The 23,141-nt window shown below is 41.7% G+C and overlaps 2 protein-coding genes and 1 non-coding gene across 4 annotated transcripts in view; 2 read left to right on the forward strand and 1 right to left on the reverse strand.

The window, feature by feature from the left end:
- SELENOT (selenoprotein T) overlaps positions 1-23,141 on the reverse strand; it is a 93,547-nt gene that overhangs the window by 21,343 nt on the left and 49,063 nt on the right. Inside the window, exons 3-4 of the mRNA XM_068128582.2 lie at positions 2,152-2,479; positions 1,757-1,867 (exon numbers count right to left, since the gene is read on the reverse strand). Of these exons, the coding sequence (XP_067984683.1) occupies positions 1,757-1,867; positions 2,152-2,324 (284 nt within the window). The 5' untranslated portion in view covers positions 2,325-2,479. The remainder of the gene's footprint in view (positions 1-1,756; positions 1,868-2,151; positions 2,480-23,141) is intronic.
- On the forward strand, positions 12,930-13,001 carry TRNAD-GUC (transfer RNA aspartic acid (anticodon GUC)). Its single transcript has one exon. It is a non-coding gene; the product is annotated as a tRNA-Asp (tRNA).
- Positions 13,129-23,141, forward strand: part of TMTC4 (transmembrane O-mannosyltransferase targeting cadherins 4) — a 166,102-nt gene continuing 156,089 nt past the window's right edge. Inside the window, exon 1 of one of the 2 annotated variants that reach the window (XM_068128585.2) lies at positions 13,129-13,302. The gene's annotated coding sequence lies outside the window, so the exon portion shown is untranslated. The remainder of the gene's footprint in view (positions 13,303-23,141) is intronic. The other variant, XM_068128586.2, reaches the window with a different exon arrangement.

Below are 23,141 nucleotides of genomic sequence, written 5' to 3' on the forward strand. Positions count from 1 at the left end.
ATAATAATAATACTACATAGAACCAGAAATGTTTCAAGGGGGCTGAAAACCACAACAACGGAAGTGACGAATCCGTAACAATATATATGTGTGTGTATATGTATGTGTAAATATCTGTAAATATGTGTGTAAATATGTAAATATGTGTGTGTAAATATGTGTAAATAAGTGTATATGTATCCCGGTGTGTACCCCGGTTTAGAATAGGTAAACCGTATCCCTGCGCATCGTAAGAGGCGACCAAGGGTTGGCGTCAGGAAGGGCATCCGGCCATAAAAACATTGCCTCAAACAGGGAACCATGATTGTCATGGGGCCCGCAAGGCTAACCCCCGCTCTAGCGGGGAAAATGGCCTTAAAACGATCATTCATTCATATGTATATGTGTGTGTGTATATGTATATGTGTGATTGTGTGTGTGTATATATACGTGTGTATGTGTGTATCAAGGGGAGATGTAGAAAATAGGGCAAAATGAAGAAGATCGGCATGGGGCCCGCAAGGCGAACCCCCGCTCAAGCAGGGAAAATGGCCTTAAATGCGTTGTTGTATGTGTGCGTGTATGTATGTACTGTGTATGTATGTGTATATGTGTGTATATATGAATGAATGAATGATCGTTTTAAGGCCATTTCCCCCGCTAGAGCGGGGGTTAGCCTTGCGGGCCCCATGACAATCATGGTTCCCTGTTTGAGGCAATGTTTTTATGGCCGGATGCCCTTCCTGACGCCAACCCTTGGTCACGCTCTTACGATGCGCAGGGATACAGTGTGCCTATTCTGAATCGGGGTACACACCGTGATCATTCATCCCAGCAAGCTGGTACTCAATTTGCCGACCTCGGAAGGATGGCAGGCTGAGTCAACCCCCCTGGCGTTAATTCAGCAATCGACCGGGATTCGAACCCAGGACCTTAGGATCCCAAGCCGGCACCCTAACCGCTAAGCCAATGCCAGGCTTAAAAGTGTGTGTATGTGTACGTGTGTGTATAGATGTATGTATGTATGTATGTATGTATGTATGTATGTGTGAGGATTAAACCAAACTCCTGGAGATAAAATGTCTTGTACGAGCAAAGCTGATAATTGCACATGTTCTTGATGACGTCAGTCTGTTCATGATAGTTCATTATCTTACATTCACTTGTTCACAATTTTCATATACTACATTAACAAATATACACAGATTTCTCTCCAGGAATTTACTTGCCTATGATGTTATATATTATAACATAGCCTATCATGAGTACAAAGCAAGCAGTTCTCTTGTTATTGTGTGGAATGCAAATCAGTGTTCCAGCTGAAACAAGTAGCTAGAACATGGGATTTTAATTCGTTTTCTTCGTTGAAATACTAGGAATTCACAAAGATGGGGGGCTCCATTCACCTACATTCTGATCCATCCCCTATCAATGCAGGTACACTTTCACTAAAATTGCAAAATTATATTTGGTAACCTGCCACCACAGATTGTATCAATACTAGTTTACTAGTTTACCTCGATCTTTTAGACACCGCCTTCTACCTTTTTTTTAATTTTTATACTTCAAAGTTACTCAAAGACACGAGCTTCAGGAGAGCTTCGCCCAAACCCCAACCCAACCTTCTTGCTGATGCCAGTGTGCTTGTGCTCTCCCTTCTGCTTCCTATATCGCAAACATGACATGAGCAACTCAGCAGCACCAAAAGAGGTGGTCAGTAAGCTTCGGTGGAGACCTAGAAATAGTTTTGTTTTGTTTTTGAATTGTGTGCACACACCTGTAAAGAGGGGGCGGGGGGTAGTTCGAGCCCTCGATACGGATGTCCGGGTAGCGCTCACGTAGTGCTTGCGAGTACTCCTCGAACACCCTCCTGTACCCTCATGAGATGCTACAAGGATGAAAAAGTGGAGCAGTTAACGTCGGGTGAATTCGAAATCTCAGGCTTAAATCAAGGGATTCCCTCAAGGCCAGAAATACAAATTACAATTAAAATGATACCGTAATGAGAGAGTGGGAGGAGGAATGAATAAAATGAAAATTTAACGCGGTACTCGCACAGGACAGGTCAGGTATCAAAAAGGCGGAAAATATAACAGTAAAGACAACAGTATTTAAATAAAACTACCTCAGACAGCGGTTGTAATCACAAACATAAACAGGCCTCGTTCTCACCAGTATTGGAATAAAAGCTCGGGACCGCTGTACATCTTGCTCTTCATCTGCCTCACTGCAGGCTCAGCTATGTTCTGTTGTGAACCATCAACCCGGAGGTAGAGATCGCTGTAAGTGACAAGTGCAAAGAAGCCGATCACCATACAGAGCCGCCCCGGGTCCCACTCCGCCATCTTTCCCCGCCTAACCGCCTTCCTGTCCTGCGTGCGTGCGTGGTGCTGGTCTGGTGTCGCTTCCTCTTCTTCTTTATAGCCAGCTTCATCTTCCTCAGAGCTGGTTCTTCTTCTTCGCAGTAGTTACAATGGCGTTTTCAGTCATAAGGCTCTATCTGCCACGCACATAAACATGTTCGGTAGAAGCCGATAAGTTCCGGCAGCCTTTATATAATTTGCCCGTTTTCTTTAACGAATTAAAAAAAAAATGATTGAGATGATTCTACGGGAATACTACATCCGGTAGACCGAACCAACTGATCCCCATGTCTCTCGCACAGTGGAAAAGGCGACATATTTATGGGGCGTGTTCTGTTGGCAAAGGACCTACTTGATTCATAGCGCTCAAGCAAGCACTCCAACGGAACGGAGTGCTCCGTCTCCGTACCGCTTAACAACATGGCGGTTTCCGATGTAAGCAATGTTATCTTGTACTAAAAGCAAATTCTGCCCTGGCTGTCGTTTTCATTTTTACTTGATGCTCTTGTCACAACAACTTTCCCAAACGAATTGATTGTGTTATCAGTGGCTATAGAGAAGTCTATATGAAGAGTAAAATAAAGATAAATAAATGGATAGGCAGAAGGGGGAATTCCCCACCAAGCTAATCTATGGACCTTCCACTGCAGCATTTTGGGTATCGGGATGGAAGGGTTTTGCAAGTTTGTAGCTTTGAAAGATTTAGGATGAAAAGTGGAAATAACCATAAAGGTATGAACTGCATGATTCAATATCGTCCTCTGACAGAATAATTGATGTAATAACCATCAATATTTTTTAATTCGACTACGGCGGCCATTTTGCTCTACATAAGTGAGGGCGTTCCGTTAGCAAGCCGCTTGCTAATGGAACCCCCTCCCTGTATCCCCCATACTCCGTACAGATGGTATACACTATACAGTGGTATATATAAAAGCGAAAAACACGGTCCGTTCTGAAGCCATGCGTGAAGCAGTGACAATATGTCTATTAATTACGTACTGTTTGAAAGTCAGTTGCATCCTGTCTATTAATTACGTACGTCTATTAATTACGTACTGTTGTAACATACCTTTGGACCCTTTAGACTGATGAGACCCCTTAAACCTTTGAAGATCCTATAAGTCCTCCAATAACATTAAGCCAACCGAGACCCCGAAAGACCACGAAGACCCAAAAGACCCCGTAGACACTTAAAGACCTAAAAGCCCCGGAAGGCCCAAAATAACCAGAAGACCCAAAAGACCCCGGACACCCAACATACCCAAAAGACCCCAAAGACCTAAAAGACCTACCTCAAAGACCCTTAAAGACCCAGAGCACCCAATTGACCCTGTAGACCCAAAAGACATGAACACTCAAAAGACATAAAAATCCCAAACATACAAAAGACCTCAAAGACCCTTCAAGACCCAGAGGACCCAAAAGACCCTGAAGACTCAAAAGACCCAAAATATCCCAGAAACCCAAAAGACCCTCAAAGACATTAATTAACCATCTTCTCCATTATTTTACGAACAGAAATGAGAGCAATCGGTCTTGAGGGATTTTTCCCGACTTTAGGACTAATGTGGATGGCAATGGAGTGTTTACAGTCACAGGGAATTTTTCCTAAAGATCAGACCTTGTCAAATAGTTCAACGAGTACTCCCAACACCCGATGCTTGAACAATGAGTAGGTTACATGGTTGGGACCTGGAGCATTGTTCTTCGACTTCAGAATAACTTGCTTGGGAGACATTGATGTGGCAGCTTTTGCTCATAGGCAACAAGAACAAGCCGTTTAGATTTTGTTTCGGGTCTGGATCCAGATCCGTCAAATCAATGGGATACAAAACGTAAACTGCTGAGCCTGGCGGAGGTATGCTCTCCACCGAGTGCCGTTCTAGTTTTGACAATATTACTGGAAAGTTGTCAATATTTTCATTACAAAGGTCTTCCCTCACTTGCTCGGAGCAGTGGCGAAAAAAGCTATCCCAGTTGGCCTTGGAAAGATTCCAAGAGCAAGAGGGAAAACTGTCTAAATCATCTAGGTATCTTTCCAATTTGAGGATTGTGATCATAGGGAAGTTGTTAGGAGAAGAGGAAGAAGTTGTTTCTTCGGTTTGTTGATCTGGAGAAAGCATTCGATCGGGTTCCACGCAAAGTATTGACATGGGCATTGAGGAAGTTAGGAGTGGAGGAATGGTTGATCAGAGTAGTGATGGCAATGTACAAAAGAGCGTGCACAGCTGTAAGGACGAAGGACGGGAACAGTGGTGAGTTTGAGGTGAAGGTGGGAGTGCATCAGGGGTCGGTACTAAGTCCACTACTATTTGTAGCTGTGATGGAGGTGCTGGCTCGGAACGTAAAGGAGGGTTTCCCATGGGAGTTGTTGTTTGCAGATGATCTGGTGTTGATTGCAGAAAGCATGGATGGACTGAAGGAAAAGATGAACAAGTGGAAGGAATGTATGGAGACAAAAGGTCTGAAGGTGAATATCGGAAAGACGAAGGTGATGGCAAGCGGTAAAGCATGTGGTGAGGTGGAAAGAACTGGGAAGTGGCCATGTGCTGTGTGCAGGAAGGGTGTCGGAGTGAACTCCATTCAGTGTACAATGTGCGCTAAGTGGGTTCATCAAAAATATAGTGGTCTGAGAGGGTCATTAACCAGTGTGGCAGCTACATTCAAATGTAAGGCGTGCACAGAGGGAGCTGCAGATGGAGGAAATGTTGAGTTGGATCTTGGAGACGGCGTGAAGCTGGAAGGTGTGAAAACATTTTGTTACCTCGGAGACATGCTGAATGGAGAAGGTGGATCAGACTCGGCAACGGTTGCAAGAGTGAGATGTGCATGGAAGAAGTTTCGGGAACTGAGTGGCGTGCTGATGATGAGGGGAGTGTCGTTGAAGCTGAAAGGAAAGGTGGATGCTGCATGTGTGAGAAGTGTTGTGATTTATGGGAGCAAGTCATGGGTAATGAACGTAGAGCAGCAACGAAGGTTGGAAATGGTGGAAATGCGAATGGTTCGATGGATGTGCGGAGTATCGTTGAGAGAGAGGAAGACAAATGATGAATTGCGAAAGATGATGGGAATAGAGCCTGTGATTGATCCTGTGAAGAGGAACAGGTTGAGATGGTTTGGTCATGTGTTGAGGAAGGATGAAAGTGACTGGTTGAGAAGAGTGATGGAAATGAATGTAGAAGGAAGTAGAGGACGGGGAAGACCGAGAGGGACTTGGCTAAAGATGGTGGAAGAAGAAATGCAGGCAAGGGGGTTAACAAGGAGAGATGCAGAAAATAGGGCAAAATGGAGAAGATTGTCATGGGGACTGCAAGGCTAACCCCCGCTCTAGCAGGGAAAATGGCCTTTAAAATGCATGTTGTTGTGTTTGTTGTTGTTGATCATAGGGAAGTTATTGTTAGACAAACTGTCGTTGTGAATTCTCCATTTGCTCCTCGTCACTACAGACGAGGAGACAAAGGTGAGGTCGATTGGGGAAGACTGTCCAGTGGATGGATTGATAAAAGGATCTTGTTCACCAGGTAAACCTGGCAGATGTGACTCCCAGTTTACCATTCGTCCTAGCACCTGCAGTACAGTACTCACCTGCTGATGTATCAGCTCTCCTTGATATCAATTAAGCACCAATTAAGTTTGTAATCGTGTCAACTCCTGTCACCTGTCAACAGGTGACACCTATCATCAGCCTCAGGAATCAAAACCAGACGAGACAATTGTCCTGCATGTGCAAGCTCCTCCATCACCCTTGAACGTCTTAGAAAGAAAATGAGAAAACTGGATTCATTGTGCCATGTATAGATTACGTACCCAAGGGGAAATATATTACAAAGAGAAACAGGTTGGGAATGGAGAGAAAGGGGTAAGTGGAGATGGGAGGAGTGAGGGGAGGGGGAAGGTTTTAGAGAAAGGTGAGGGCAAAGATAAACTAGAACGGCACTCGGTAGGGAGCATACCTCCACCTGGTTGGTCATATCACTCAATGGTGAAGAATCACTTAAAAAATTATACAAGCTGCATCCGGATCCGGATCTTCACCAAAATTCAATCGAATCTTTCTTGTCACACGCACAACCTGTCCAACAAGTTTCGTCCAGATCCATCCTTAACTTTTTGAGATACACTGCTATGTGTCGTTTTTGGCCTGATCTCTCAATGGCGAAGAACCACTTAAAAATTAAATAACTCTCATATCCGAGGCCATATTCAGATATTCACCAAAATCGAATCTATTTGTCCTTGTCACACACCCAACCGGTCCACCAAGTTTCGTCCAAATCCGTCCACAACTTTTGGAGATATCCTGCTATGTATCGTTTTGACCCTATCTATCAATGGTGAAGAATCACTTTAAAAATTCTAGCAGCCGGATCCGAATCAGGATCTTCACCAAAATCTAATAATTTCGTCCTTGTCACATACGCCACATCTCTGCCAAATTTCGTCCGAATCCGTCCATAACTTTTTGAGATATTGTGTTCACAAACGGACAGAGAAACGGACACAGACAGACAGGGGTGAAAACATAGCCTCTATCGGATTATCGGTATCGGTATCGGTGAATACTCCTGGTATCGGAGGTATTGAGTGGACTAAGAGGTAGGGGCGGGGCGATGAGTGGTCGGGGGCGGGGCCATGAACGGTACGGGGCGGGGTGTTGAGTGCTAGGGGCGGGGCGATGTACAGATTCTGCCACACTTGCCGCATGCGTATGTAATATATAAAGTGTTAGCCATTTGTACGAAAATATTTGAACAGGGTTGCTTTAACAGTTACGTTACTCTCACTGCACCTATATATAATGGAGCACGGGGTATCAATGGATCCAGCCATCAACAGTGCTGTTGCACACCGCTCCTTTCCTATGCCATCTCCAGGCATTGCAAATCGTCATTGCTGGGCACCGAAGGGGGCTCGGCAGTGACGCACGCTGAAAGGGAGTACTCAGTTTTCACTCTGGTTGTTTGTTTTCTTGGTTGTTTGTTTGTTGTACACCGCTCCTTTCCTATGCCATCTCCAGGCATTGCAAATCGTCATTGCCGGGCACCAAAGGGGGCTCGGCAGTGACGCACGCTGAAAGAGAGTACTCAGTTTTCACTCTGGTTGTTTGTTGTACACCGCTCCTTTCCTATGCCATCTCCAGGCATTGCAAATCGTCATTGCCGGGCACCAAAGGGGGCTCGGCAGTGACGCACGCTGAAAGAGAGTACTCAGTTTTCACTCTGGTTTCTTGTTTGTTGTACACCGCTCCTTTCCTATGCCATCTCCAGGCATTGCAAATCGTCATTGCTGGGCACCGAAGGGGGCTCGGCAGTGACGCACGCTGAAAGAGAGTACTCAGTTTTCACTCTGGTTTCTTGTTGTACACCGCTCCTTTCCTATGCCATCTCCAGGCATTGCAAATCGTCATTGCCGGGCACCAAAGGGGGCTCGGCAGTGACGCACGCTGAAAGAGAGTACTCAGTTTTCACTCTGGTTTCTTGTTTGTTTGTTTTCTTGGTTGTCCGGACGATATCTCAGCCATCCTTTGAGCTAGGAAGCTGAAATTTCGGCACAGTAGTGAGCAAGTCCTTTGTCAAATACGGTATTTTTTGTTTTTTGAATAATCAATTAATTGAGGAGTTATTTAATTATTAGCGTTTAATTAAGTACTTATTTAATTAATTAAATTTCATTTATCTTCTGACCATTATTAACTCAGGCACCTTTTGAGTTAGGAAGCTGATATTTGGACATGCCAATGACCAGGTGATTTGGCTGCAAAGGATATTTTTGATTTATTAATTAATCAATTAATCGATTAATTATTTAATTATTCGATTAATGACAAAAAATTTTTTTTTTTTAAGTTACAGATTCTGATGAAATAGTGGTAGTTTATGTGTTCTCTGACCAAATTGATTAATAATTTAATTTTTTTATGATTATTATTTATTTATTTTCATTATTAATCATTTATTTATTTTCTTTCTCATTTGGCCAATATCTCAGGCACCTTTTGAGCTGGGAAGCTAATATTTGGACATGAGTGACCAAGTGATGTGGCTATCAAGGATATTTTTGATTTATTGATTAATCATTTCATCTATTAAGTATTTATTGATTAATCGATTAATTATTTATTGAGTAATCAATTAATTATTTAATTTTTTATAAATGACTTATTTAATTAAATTTCTAAAAGATACATCTTCGGATGAAGCACTACTGGTTTAGTTATGCGATTAGCCAATTGATTATGAAAATATTTTGTGATAATCTTTTATTGATTTTAATTATACAATTAATCAATCAATTAGTGTACACCTCTCCCTCCCAATGCAGCCTCAATGAGCTGCACTGCGGTATTGCCGGGCGCCGGAGGCGCCCCGGCAATGCCGCGCTGCAGCATATTTAATTATTTGGCATGGGGCGGTGTACTTTGAATGTATGTGTACTTGTTTGTTTGTTTTCTTGGTTTCTTGTTTGTTTGTTTTCTTTCTTGGTTGTCCGGACGATATCTCAGCCATCCTTTGAGCTAGGAAGCTGAAATTTCGGCACAGTAGTGAGCAAGTCCTTTGTCAAATACGGTATTTTTTGTTTTTTGAATAATCAATTAATTGAGGAGTTATTTAATTATTAGCGTTTAATTAAGTACTTATTTAATTAATTAAATTTCATTTCTCTTCTGACCATTATTAACTCAGGCACCTTTTGAGTTAGGAAGCTGATATTTGGACATGCCAATGACCAGGTGATTTGGCTGCAAAGGATATTTTTGATTTATTAATTAATCAATTAATCGATTAATTATTTAATTATTCGATTAATGACAAAAAAAATTTTTTTTTTTAAGTTACAGATTCTGATGAAATAGTGGTAGTTTATGTGTTCTCTGACCAAATTGATTAATAATTTAATTTTTTTATGATTATTATTTATTTATTTTCATTATTAATCATTTATTTATTTTCTTTCTCATTTGGCCAATATCTCAGGCACCTTTTGAGCTGGGAAGCTAATATTTGGACATGAGTGACCAAGTGATGTGGCTATCAAGGATATTTTTGATTTATTGATTAATCATTTCATCTATTAAGTATTTATTGATTAATCGATTAATTATTTATTGAGTAATCAATTAATTATTTAATTTTTTATAAATGACTTATTTAATTAAATTTCTAAAAGATACATCTTCGGATGAAGCACTAGTGCTTTAGGTATGCTATTAGCCAATTGATTAAGAAAATATTTTGTGATAATCTTTTATTGATTTTAATTATACAATTAATCAATCAATTAGTGTACACCTCTCCCTCCCAATGCAGCCTCAATGAGCTGCACTGCGGTATTGCCGGGCGCCGGAGGCGCCCCGGCAATGCCGCGCTGCAGCATATTTAATTATTTGGCATGGGGCGGTGTACTTTGAATGTATGTGTACTTGTTTGTTTTCTTGTTTGTTTGTTTTCTTTCTTGGTTGTCCGGACGATATCTCAGCCATCCTTTGAGCTAGGAAGCTGAAATTTCGGCACAGTAGTGAGCAAGTCCTTTGTCAAATACGGTATTTTTTGTTTTTTGAATAATCAATTAATTGAGGAGTTATTTAATTATTAGCGTTTAATTAAGTACTTATTTAATTAATTAAATTTCATTTATCTTCTGACCATTATTAACTCAGGCACCTTTTGAGTTAGGAAGCTGATATTTGGACATGCCAATGACCAGGTGATTTGGCTGCAAAGGATATTTTTGATTTATTAATTAATCAATTAATCGATTAATTATTTAATTATTCGATTAATGACAAAAAAATTTTTTTTTTTTAAGTTACAGATTCTGATGAAATAGTGGTAGTTTATGTGTTCTCTGACCAAATTGATTAATAATTTAATTTTTTTATGATTATTATTTATTTATTTTCATTATTAATCATTTATTTATTTTCTTTCTCATTTGGCCAATATCTCAGGCACCTTTTGAGCTGGGAAGCTAATATTTGGACATGAGTGACCAAGTGATGTGGCTATCAAGGATATTTTTGATTTATTGATTAATCATTTCATCTATTAAGTATTTATTGATTAATCGATTAATTATTTATTGAGTAATCAATTAATTATTTAATTTTTTATAAATGACTTATTTAATTAAATTTCTAAAAGATACATCTTCGGATGAAGCACTACTGGTTTAGTTATGCGATTAGCCAATTGATTATGAAAATATTTTGTGATAATCTTTTATTGATTTTAATTATACAATTAATCAATCAATTAGTGTACACCTCTCCCTCCCAATGCAGCCTCAATGAGCTGCACTGCGGTATTGCCGGGCGCCGGAGGCGCCCCGGCAATGCCGCGCTGCAGCATATTTAATTATTTGGCATGGGGCGGTGTACTTTGAATGTATGTGTACTTGTTGTACACCGCTCCTTTCCTATGCCATCTCCAGGCATTGCAAATCGTCATTGCCGGGCACCAAAGGGGGCTCGGCAGTGACGCACGCTGAAAGAGAGTACTCAGTTTTCACTCTGGTTTCTTGTTTGTTTGTTTGTTTGTTTGTTTTCTTGGTTGTCCGGGCGATATCTCAGCCATCCTTCAAGCTAAGAAGCTGAAATTTCGGCACAATAGTGAGCAAGTCCTTTGTCAAAAACGGTATTTTTTGTTTTTTGATTAATCAATTAATTGAGGAGTTATTTAATTATTAGCGTTTAATGAAGTACTTATTTAATTAATTAAATTTCCTTTCTCTTCGTACCATTAACTCAGGCACCTTTTGAGTTAGGAAGCTGATATTTGGACATGCCAATGACCAGGTGATTTGGCTGCAAATGCTATTTTTGATTTATTAATTAATCAATTAATCGATTAATTATTTAATTATTCGATTAATGACAAGAATTTTTTTTTTTTAAGTTACAGATTCTGATGAAATAGTGGTAGTTTATGTGTTCTCTGACCAAATTGATTAATAATTTAATTTTTTTATGATTATTATTTATTTATTTTCATTATTAATCATTTATTTATTTTCTTTCTCATTTGGCCAATATCTCAGGCACCTTTTGAGCTGGGAAGCTAATATTTGGACATGAGTGACCAAGTGATGTGGCTATCAAGGATATTTTTGATTTATTGATTAATCATTTAATTGCTTAATTATTTATTGATTAATTGATTAATTATTTATTGATTAATCAATTAATTATTTAATTTTTTATTAATGACATTTAATAAAATTTCTAAAAGATAGGTCTTCGGATGAAGCACTACTGGTTTAGTTATGCTATTAGCCAATTGATTAAGAAAATATTTTGTGATAATCTTTTATCGATTTTAATTATACAATTAATCAATCAATTAGCGAACACCTCTTCCTCCCAATGCAGCCTCTATGAGGTGCACTGCGGTATTGCCGGGCGCCCCGGCAATGCCGCGCTGTAGGATATTTCATTATTTGGCATGGGGGCGGTGTACTTTGAATGTATGTGTACTTGTTTGTTTTCTTTCTTGGTTGTCCGGACGATATCTCAGCCATCCTTTGAGCTAGGAAGCTGAAATTTCGGCACAGTAGTGAGCAAGTCCTTTGTCAAATACGGTATTTTTTGTTTTTTGAATAATCAATTAATTGAGGAGTTATTTAATTATTAGCGTTTAATTAAGTACTTATTTAATTAATTAAATTTCATTTATCTTCTGACCATTATTAACTCAGGCACCTTTTGAGTTAGGAAGCTGATATTTGGACATGCCAATGACCAGGTGATTTGGCTGCAAAGGATATTTTTGATTTATTAATTAATCAATTAATCGATTAATTATTTAATTATTCGATTAATGACAAAAAAATTTTTTTTTTTTAAGTTACAGATTCTGATGAAATAGTGGTAGTTTATGTGTTCTCTGACCAAATTGATTAATAATTTAATTTTTTTATGATTATTATTTATTTATTTTCATTATTAATCATTTATTTATCTTCTTTCTCATTTGGCCAATATCCCAGGCACCTTTTGAGCTCAGAAGCTAATATTTGGACATGACAGTGACCAAGTGATGTGGCTATCAAGGATATTTTTGATTAATTGATTAATCATTTAATCGATTCATTATTTATTGATTAATCGATGAATTACTTATTGATTAATCAATTAATTATTTAATTTTATATTTATGACTTATTTAATTACATTTCTAAAAGATACATCTTCGGATGAAGCACTAGTGGTTTAGTTATGCGATTAGCCAATTGATTAAGAAAATATTTTGTGATAATCTTTTATTGATTTTAATTATACAATTAATCAATCAATTAGTGTACACCTCTCCCTCCCAAGTCCCAATGCAGCTTCTATGAGCTGCACTGCGGTATTGCCGGGCGCCGTAGGATATTTAATTATTTGGCATGGGGCGGTGTACTTTGAATGTATGTGTACTTGTTTGTTTTGTGTTTGAGCGTAATAAAATAAATTGCACACACACCACGTGGCCCAGTTCAAGTTGTTGTACAAGTGTTTTTACCGGTCCTTGCTCCCAACAGCAGGGATTATTAGTCACAGCAGAAAAGCCTTTAAAAGACCTTTAGTACAATAAGTATCCAGCGTAATCCTCGATAGTATAGTGGTCAGTATCCCCGCCTGTCACGCGGGAGACCGGGGTTCGATTCCCCGTCGGGGAGACGCGATTGTTTTTATTTTTCTCATAATGTTGAGGATATTAAAAGCATCTTTCTTTGACCCATTTAACGAGCAGCACCGAACAGATTCACATAATACAAGTTTTTAACATTATTTACAAACCGCATCGTTTCATTGTCGATTTTGGCGCCATTTTTCCGAACCTTTAAATCGTCTCGTTTTGTCGCTTCTGAAGGCGTGAAGCTCATTGTTGTCGATTTGACATTTTTCATTCGAGGTCCTTGTGATCGTTATAATATCGACCGTTCTGTCCATGCCTTTCCGAGCTGCAGACGGACTGAGGTACAAAATTCGCTTGTTTCCTTCAAATCCGCGGAATCGACACCGGCGCGAGTAGGCCGCATCTGAGGCGTACGGTCTCGGATAGTTGTTGAAAGGGGAAATCGACGCATCCATCTCCCCCCAGGCCCCCGACAACACCTCTGTCTCGGCGTTTGTACTGTACCTGATCGTTGATTTATCTGTACACATTGTGTCAACCATTCTTTTTGAGAACTTCTTGTTCTTCATCTCGTTATTTATCAATAATTCAAGTCGCATATCATGAACATCTTTAAGGATATTAATTATCTTATCAGAAAATTAACTATGCTTATTATTGCAAATTATAAAATAAAAACATCAAGTCGAGATTTGCTTCGAATAACCTTTGTTTAGATGAACTTGGTTACCCTTACGATGTGCCCGTGTTTATCCCGACATGTGTGCACAATGCCCATGTTTATCCCGACTTGTGTGCACAATGCCCACGTTTATCCCGACTTGTGTGCACAATGCCCATGTTTATCCCTACTTGTGTTCACAATGGCCATGTTTATCCCGACTTGTGTGCACAATGCCCACGTTTATCCCGACTTGTGTGCACAATGCCCATGTTTATCCCGACTTGTGTGCACAATGCCCATGTTTATCCCGACATGTGTGCACAATGCCCACGTTTATCCCGACTTGTGTGCACAATGCCCATGTTTATCCCTACTTGTGTTCACAATGGCCATGTTTATCCCGACTTGTGTGCACAATGCCCACGTTTATCCCGACTTGTGTGCACAATGCCCACGTTTATCCCGACTTGTGTGCACAATGCCCACGTTTATCCCGACTTGTGTGCACAATGCCCACGTTTATCCCGACTTGTGTGCACAATGCCCATGTTTATAACGACTTGTGTGCACAATGCCCATGTTTATCCCGACATGTGTGCACAATGCCCATGTTTATCCCGACGTGTGTGCACAATGCCCACGTTTATCCCGACTTGTGTGCACAATGCCCATGTTTATCCCGACTTGTGGGCACAATGTCCATGTTTATCCCGACTTGTGTGCAGAATGCCCATGTTTATAACGACTTGTGTGCACAATGCCCATGTTTATCCCTACATGTGTGCACAATGCCCATGCTTATAACGACGTGTGTGCACAATGCCCATGTTTATCCCTACATGTGTGCACAATGCCCATGTTTATCCCGACTTGTGTGCACAATGCCCATGTTTATCCCGACGTGTGTGCACAATGCCCATGTTTATCCCGACTTGTGTGCACAATGCCCATGTTTATCCCGACTTGTGTGCACAATGCCCATGTTTATCCCGACTTGTGTGCACAATGCCCATGTTTATCCCGACGTGTGTGCACAATGCCCATGTTTATCCCGACGTGTGTGCACAATGCCCATGTTTATCCCGACTTGTGTGCACAATGCCCATGTTTATCCCGACTTGTGTGGGCAATGCCCATGTTTATCCTGACTTGTGTGCACAATGCCCATGTTTATCCCGACTTGTGTGCACAATGCCCATTTTTATCCCGACTTGTGTGCACAATGCCCATGTTTATCCCGACTTGTGTGCACAATGCCCACGTTTATCCCGACTTGTGTGCACAATGCCCATGTTTATCCCGACTTGTGTGCACAATGCTCATGTTTATAACGACTTGTGTGCACAATGCCCATGTTTATCCCGACTTGTGTGCACAATGCCCACGTTTATCCCGACTTGTGTGCACAATGCCAATGTTTATCATGACTTGTGTGCACAATGCCCATGTTTATCCTGACTTGTGTGCACAATGCCCATGTTTATCCTGACTTGTGTGGACAATGCCCATGTTTATCCCGACGTGTGCACAATGCCCATGTTTATCCCGACATGTGTGCACAATGCCCATGTTTATCCCGACATGTGTGCACAATGTCCATGTTTATCCCGACTTGTGTGCACAATGCCCATGTTTATCCCGACATGTGTGCACAATGCCCATGTTTATAACGACTTGTGTGCACAATGCCCATGTTTATAACGACTTGTGTGCACAATGCCCATGTTTATCCCGACGTGTGTACAATGCCCATGTTTATCCCGACGTGTGTACAATGCCCATGTTTATCCCGACTTGTGTGCACAATGCCCATGTTTATCCTGACTTGTGTGCACAATGCCCATGTTTATCCCGACTTGTGTGTACAATGTCCATGTTTATCCCGACATGTGTGCACAATGTCCATGTTTATCCCGACATGTGTGCACAATGCCCATGTTTATCCCGACATGTGTGCACAATGCCCATGTTTATCCCGACATGTGTGCACAATGCCCATGTTTATCCCGACATGTGTGCACAATGCCCATGTTTATCCCGACGTGTGCACAATGCCCATGTTTATCCTGACTTATGTGCACAATGCCCATGTTTATCCTGACTTGTGTGGACAATGCCCATGTTTATCCTGACTTGTGTGGGCAATGCCCATGTTTATCCCGACTTGTGTGGGCAATGCCCATGTTTATCCCGACTTGTGTGGACAATGCCCATGTTTATAACGACTTGTGTGCACAATGCCCATGTTTATCCCGACGTGTGTACAATGCCCATGTTTATCCCGACGTGTGTACAATGCCCATGTTTATCCCGACTTGTGTGCACAATGCCCATGTTTATCCTGACTTGTGTGCACAATGCCCATGTTTATCCCGACTTGTGTGTACAATGTCCATGTTTATCCCGACATGTGTGCACAATGTCCATGTTTATCCCGACATGTGTGGACAATGCCCATGTTTATCCTGACTTGTGTGGGCAATGCCCATGTTTATCCCGACTTGTGTGGGCAATGCCCATGTTTATCCCGACTTGTGTGGACAATGCCCATGTTTATAACGACTTGTGTGCACAATGCCCATGTTTATCCCGACGTGTGTACAATGCCCATGTTTATCCCGACGTGTGTACAATGCCCATGTTTATCCCGACTTGTGTGCACAATGCCCATGTTTATCCTGACTTGTGTGCACAATGCCCATGTTTATCCCGACTTGTGTGTACAATGTCCATGTTTATCCCGACATGTGTGCACAATGTCCATGTTTATCCCGACATGTGTGCACAATGCCCATGTTTATCCCGACATGTGTGCACAATGCCCATGTTTATCCCGACATGTGTGCACAATGCCCATGTTTATCCCGACATGTGTGCACAATGCCCATGTTTATCCCGACGTGTGCACAATGCCCATGTTTATCCTGACTTATGTGCACAATGCCCATGTTTATCCTGACTTGTGTGGACAATGCCCATGTTTATCCTGACTTGTGTGGGCAATGCCCATGTTTATCCCGACTTGTGTGGGCAATGCCCATGTTTATCCCGACTTGTGTGGACAATGCCCATGTTTATCCCGACTTGTGTGGGCAATGCCCATGTTTATCCCGACTTGTGTGGGCAATGCCCATGTTTATCCCGACTTGTATGGGCAATGCCCATGTTTATCCCGACTTGTATGGGAAATGCCCATGTTTATCCCGACTTGTGTGCACAATGCCCATGTTTATCCCGACTTGTGTGCACAATGCCCATGTTTATCCTGACTTGTGTGGACAATGCCCATGTTTATCCCGACTTGTGTGCACAATGTCCATGTTTATCCTGACTTGTGTGGACAATGCCCATGTTTATCCTGACTTGTGTGGACAATGCCCATGTTTATCCTGACTTGTGTGGACAATGCCCTTGTTTATCCCGACTTGGACATTTAAATGGAACCATGTTATGAATGGCTGGGTCATATCAGAATGGGCATCAAATTGTGTTCATAAATGGAGTTGATGGGCAGAATGATGGGCTTAAACATAGGGATGGAGAGGGATGTTTGGGAGTGCTTCAATGTACCAAATGGAGGTTGCAGTGCGGGTTCGTCGGTTGGTTGGAGTGTGGGCAAGTCGGTTGTTTGGAGTGCGGGTATGTCGGTTGTTTGGAGTGCGGGTATTTCGGTTGTTTGGAGTGTGGGTATGTCTGTTGTTTGGAGTGCGGGTATGTTGGTTGTTTGGAGTGCGGGTATGTCGGTTGTTTGGAGTGCGGGTATGTCGGTTGTTTGGAGTGTGGGTATGTCGGTTGTTTGGAGTGCGGGTATGTCGGTTGTTGGAGTGTGGATACGTCGGTTGGTGTATCTAGGTTGTGGGTATGTCGGTTGGTTTCTCTAGGGTGCGGGTATGTCAGTTGGTTTCTCTGGAGTGCGGTTCAGTTGGGTTATTTGGAGTGCAGGTGGGTTGGTTTATCTGGAATGCAAGTAGGTTGGTTTATCCGGAGGGCGTGTAGGTCGGTATATCTGGTATTTGAATAGGTTGGTTTATCTGGAATGTCGGTAGGTTGGTGTATCTGGTATGTGGATAGGTTGGTTTATCTGGAATGCAGGTAGGTTGGTTTATCCAGAGTGTGGGTTTAGCTGGAATGTCGGTAGGTTGGTTTATCTGGAGTGCGGGTTTATCTGGAATGTCGGTAGGTTGGTTTGTATGGAGTGCGGATAAGTTTGTTTCTCTGCAATGCAGGTACGTTGGTTTATCTGGAATGCAGGTTGGTTGGTTTATCTGGAATGCGGGTAGGTTGGTTTATCCAGAGTGCGAGTTTATCTGGAATGTCGGTAGGTTGGTTTGTCTGGAAAGCAGGTAGGTTGGTTTATCTGGAGTGCGGGTAGGTTGGTTTATCTGGAGTGCGGGTAGGTTGGTTTATCTGGAGTGCGGGTAGATTAGTTTATCTGGAATGCAGGAAGGTTGGTTTATCTGGAATGTGGGTAGGTTGGTTTATCTGGAGTGCGGGTAGGTTGGATTATCTGGAGTGTGGGTAGATTCGTTTATCTGGAAAGCAGGTGGGTTGGTTTATCTGGAATGTGGGTAGGTTGGTTTATCTGGAGTGCGGGTAGGTTGGTTTATCTGGAGTGCGGGTAGGTTGGTTTAGCTGGAGTGCGGGGAGATTAGTTTATCTGGAATGCAGGAAGGTTGGTTTATCTGGAGTGCGGATAAGTTTGTTTATCTGCAATGCAGGTACGTTGGTTTATCTGGAATGCAGGTAGGTTGTTTTATCTGGAATGTGGGTAGGTTGGTTTATCCGGAGTGCGAGTAGGTCGGTATATCTGGTTTGTGGGTTTGGAGTTTGGTTTATCTGGAATGAATTTTGTTATTTTTACCGATGTAACAATTTTTTTTTGCATACTAAGTCAAGGCTCGTGTAACAGTTAACGCATATAACATATAATGGATAAAGGGAGTGGGAGACAAGAGGGGGAGAGTTGGTTTATCTGGAGTGCGGGTAGGTTGGTTTATCTGGAATGTCGGAAGGTTGGTGTATCTGGAGTGCGGGTATGTTGGTTTATCTGGAAAGCAGAAGGATTGGTTCATCTGGAGTGCAGATAAGTTTGTTTATCTGCAATGCAGGTACGTTGGTTTATGTGGAATGCAGGTAGGTTGGTTTATCTGGAATGTGGGTCGGTTGGTTTATCTGGAATGTGGGTCGGTTGGTTTATCTGCAATGCAGGTACGTTGGTTTATGTGGAATGCAGGTAGGTTGGTTTATGTGGAATGCAGGTAGGTTGGTTTATCTGGAATGTGGGTCGGTTGGTTTATCTGGAGTGCGAGTAGGTGGGTATATCTTGTTTGTGGGTTTGTAGGTTGGTTTATCTGGAAGAAATTTTTGTTATTTTTACCTATGTAACAATTTTTTTTTGCATACTAAGTCGAGGCTCGTGTAACAGCTAACGCATATAACATATAATGGATAAAGGGAGTGGGAGACAAGAGTAGTCAGGTTCACTATGGCAATAAATTATATTTCGTTCAAAATCATGGTAGATTAGCGAGCCTATACATTTTTGGAAAGGTTATAGCACAAGGAAACTAAAAATCAATGTTTACATTTGGAGAGATACCTGTATGGCGGCCATTTTGGATTTTCAAAATGGCCACTGTAAAATACATATTTTGTTCTATTTCTGCCTCTAATTACCCTAAAAACTTTTAAAAATATACTAAACCTATATTTTCAGGGACAAGGAATCCAATGAAAGTATCAAATTAGTGCTATGGGGAATGGTAAGACACGAATCAAAGGTTTTGAATTGCAAAATACTGTCGCGAATATCGTTTATTCACGATAAGTTGCATAATCAAATACATGTTATCATTTTGTACAGGCAGTTAATAACATCAAAATGTGTCACAATAATTCATATCACCAAACATACACAGGCAGTCAGCAAAATCATATATACACATGCAGTCAGTATAACTTCACATCTACACAGGCAGTCAATGACAAAATATACACAGGCAGTCAATGGCATCAAACATACACGATTACAGAATATGCCATTTAGAGTTCGTCATCACTGTCCCGTGTGTCGTATCCGACAATATAGTCCGCATCGTTTTCACAGTCCGTTCCACACAAGCAAAGGTCGGTCAAATTGATTGGCAAATCGAATTGGTCGAATGGTCGATCGAATCGAATTCGATGAATCGAATCGAATCGAATTCGATGAATCGAATCGAATCGATCGAATTGGTCGAATGGTCGAATGGTCGAATCGAATTGGTCGGAATTGGCAAATGTAAACATTGATTTTCAGATTTTCCATGTAATAACGTTTCCAAAAATGTATAGGTTTGCTAATCTACCATGATTTTGAACGAAAAAACATAGTGAACCTGACTAGAGGGGGAGAGTTGGTTTATCTGGAGTGCCGGTAGGTTGGTTTATCTGGAATGTCGGTAGGTTGGTGTATCTGGAGTGCGGGTATGTTGGTTTATCTGGAATGTTGGTAGGTTGGTGTATCTGGAGTGCGGGTATGTTGGTTTATCTGGAATGTCGGTAGGTTGGTGTATCTGGAGTGCGGGTATGTTGGTTTATCTGGAATGTCGGTAGGTTGGTGTATCTGGAGTGTCGGTATGTTGGTTTATCTGGAGTGCAGATATGTTGGTGTATCTGGAGTGCGGGTATGTTGGTTTATCTGGAATGTCAGTATGTTGGTTTATCTGAAGTGCGGGTATGTTGGTTTATCTGGAATGTCAGTAGGTTGGTTTATCTGGAGTGCGGGTATGTTGGTGTATCTGGAGTGCGGGTATGTTGGTGTATCTGGAGTGCGGGTATGTTGGTTTATCTGGAATGTCGGTAGGTTGGTGTATCTGGAGTGCGGGTAGGTTGGTTTATCTGGAATGTCAGTAGGTTGGTGTATCTGGAATGCGGGTATGTTGGTTTATCTGGAAAGCAGAAAGGTTGGTTTATCTGGAGTGCGGGTTGGTTGGTTGGATCGCGGGTCGGTTGGTTGGAGTGTTGGTCAGTCTGTTGGAGTGTGGGTCGGTTGATTGGAGTATTGGTCAGTCTGTTGGAGTGTGGGTCGGTTGGTTGGAGTGTGGGAAGGGTAATTTTTACTGGGGATTCCGAATTTTGTTATTTTTACTGATGTAACAATTTCTTTTTTGTATACTAAGTCGAGGTTCGTGTAACAGCTAACGCATGGAACATATAATGAATAAAGGGAGTGGGAGACAAGAGGGGGAGAGCTAGGGAAGTACAACAACAGTAGAGAACAGGGACGTCGGGAGATCTTTTGAAGAGAGAGGGCTGGGGAAGGAGATGGGAAATTATTATGGAGATTGCACCTTAGTTGTATTCCACCCCCTCAACAACATTTACTCCCAATATACTTGTTATAATTACTTTGACCATTTAGGACAAAAATTACATTCAGGGTGGCCTCTGGACTCACCCACTTGGTTTTCAGTTGTGTGATTCACATGGTGTTTTTTAAATGCTTGGTAATTTCTTTCATCGATTTTACTTTTTTCAGGTGAGGGGATGCAAGCAGCATTCTCCTGGCTATCTCAAATAGCCATGGAAAGGCATGAAGCCTCTACCTCTCCACCAACAAAGTTAACCCACAAAGTGTGGACTTGTTCCAGCCATCATGTTGAGCATTTACCACCTGCTCAAAACTCATTAGTGAGCCACTGGTGGTTTCATTGTGCTGGCAGGACACTCGCCTCTAAGCGATTTGGCCTGGGTTTGAATCCCGACCCAGCTATAAACTGTCATTCTGGTGTTTCACAGGCAGGGTGATTCAACTATGTATGTGCTGTTCCTCAGATGGACGTTAAACGGGCATCTCCTCTGCTGGCATGATTTGGTGGACGTTAAAGATCCCACGCCGTCCTTCGGGAAGAGTTGGCAAGCTGTCACCAGCACCATAAGCAATTTTCCCCCAAAATTCCTGCCATAATCTCACGTTCCCCCTGTTCCAAGAGAATTAAGTGAATAAGGATCAACCCCCAATGGGGTCACTCTGCCCCTTAGCTGGGCATGTGGATTAGTGATAGTCATGGTGTTTTCTTTAATGCGAAAATTACAATATTTCTTCCTTTGCCGCAGAAGGTATTATTCTTTTTGGCTTGTCTGTCTGGCTGTCAGTCCATCTGTCCGTGATTAATTTTTGTTACCGCAATAACCTGTGAACCACTGAAGGGATTTTCTTTAACAAACTTGGTACAAAGGTGTATTACAACGCAAAGATGAACCAATTTGATTTTTGGTTCGAACCGTCAAAGGCCTAAGGTCAAGTGCCCTTTAATTGAAAATCTGTTTTTCTGCAATAACTTATATGAACCACTCAAGATATTTCAACCATACTTGACACAGGTAATAGACTGTAATCCAAAGTTGAACTGATTCGATTTTAGATTGAAAAGGTCAAAGGTCAGGTGCCCTTTGAAAATCGTTTTGCACACCATAAATCGAGTTGGAAGCATCTGCTGGTCTCTTCTTCCTTTCTGTCTTAACTGTTACTTGAGCTTGAAATGCGAGACAAGGTATTTCTTATTTTTTATCATGTTAAAAACTTTTAAAGGAGCTTTTACATTAATTAAACAAAAGGAAAGTTCATCTGTGTACATATTATGTTGCATGATAAGGACACTGAGTGTGTAGGAGTCAATAGACAAATTAACAGTGTATGGCATTTGATTTGGGTTGCAGCAAAGTAAGATGGAGATTTTGACAGCGGAGCCGAAGGCCAAGACAGAGGGAGACTTGGACAAACAATGGGCGTGGGGAGGAATGGGGGGAAGGGGCAGGAGAGGATGATGCAGTGGACAAGATGGATAGAGAAGGGAACTCTCAGGAGGGAAAACTGGAAATTTGGAATGAGGAGGGATTGGGTTGTGGTGGGGAGAGGGATGGAGGTTAACGAGGGTATAAACCATCATATTTTTGGATTGGGAATGATCTGAGATGGTGGTGAACAGCTGTCTTGAAGACCTGGAGGGAAGAATGAGGTTGAAGAGGATGTGGAATACAAAGTCCATTTTACAAAGATTTTGTACACAAAGTCGAGGCTCGAGGAAGAGCTAGAGCACAGCACAGAACAGATCAGGATGCGAGAGGGGGGGGGGGGGGGGCGGTAAACCAACAGCAAGGTCAAGGGACAATATAGAAGGAGATGGACGAAAAAGGGATGTAGGGAAGAATGCAGGGTGAACAAGATTGACAAAGAAGCAAACTCTCAGGAAGGAAAATCTGGATATTTGAAAGGAGGTGCCTTTGGGGGTGGGGTGGGGGGGTATTAAAGATCATAGTTTTGGATGGGGTATGATCTAGGACTCTAGGTGGTGGTGATCGAACAACTGTCTTGGACACCTTGAGGGAAAAATGCGATTTAAGATAATGTGGACGTCAGTTCCACGGGTGGGGAAAATTGAGTAGTGATTGAGTCACTGGGAAATGAAAAGAAGTGTTATGATTTATGGGAGCGAGACATGGGTAATGAACGTAGAGCAGCAACGAAGGCTGGAA

Source organism: Myxine glutinosa, chromosome 9 (genome assembly GCF_964187855.1).
Source record: "Myxine glutinosa chromosome 9, kmMyxGlut1.1, whole genome shotgun sequence".
Taxonomy (NCBI): domain Eukaryota; kingdom Metazoa; phylum Chordata; class Myxini; order Myxiniformes; family Myxinidae; genus Myxine; species Myxine glutinosa.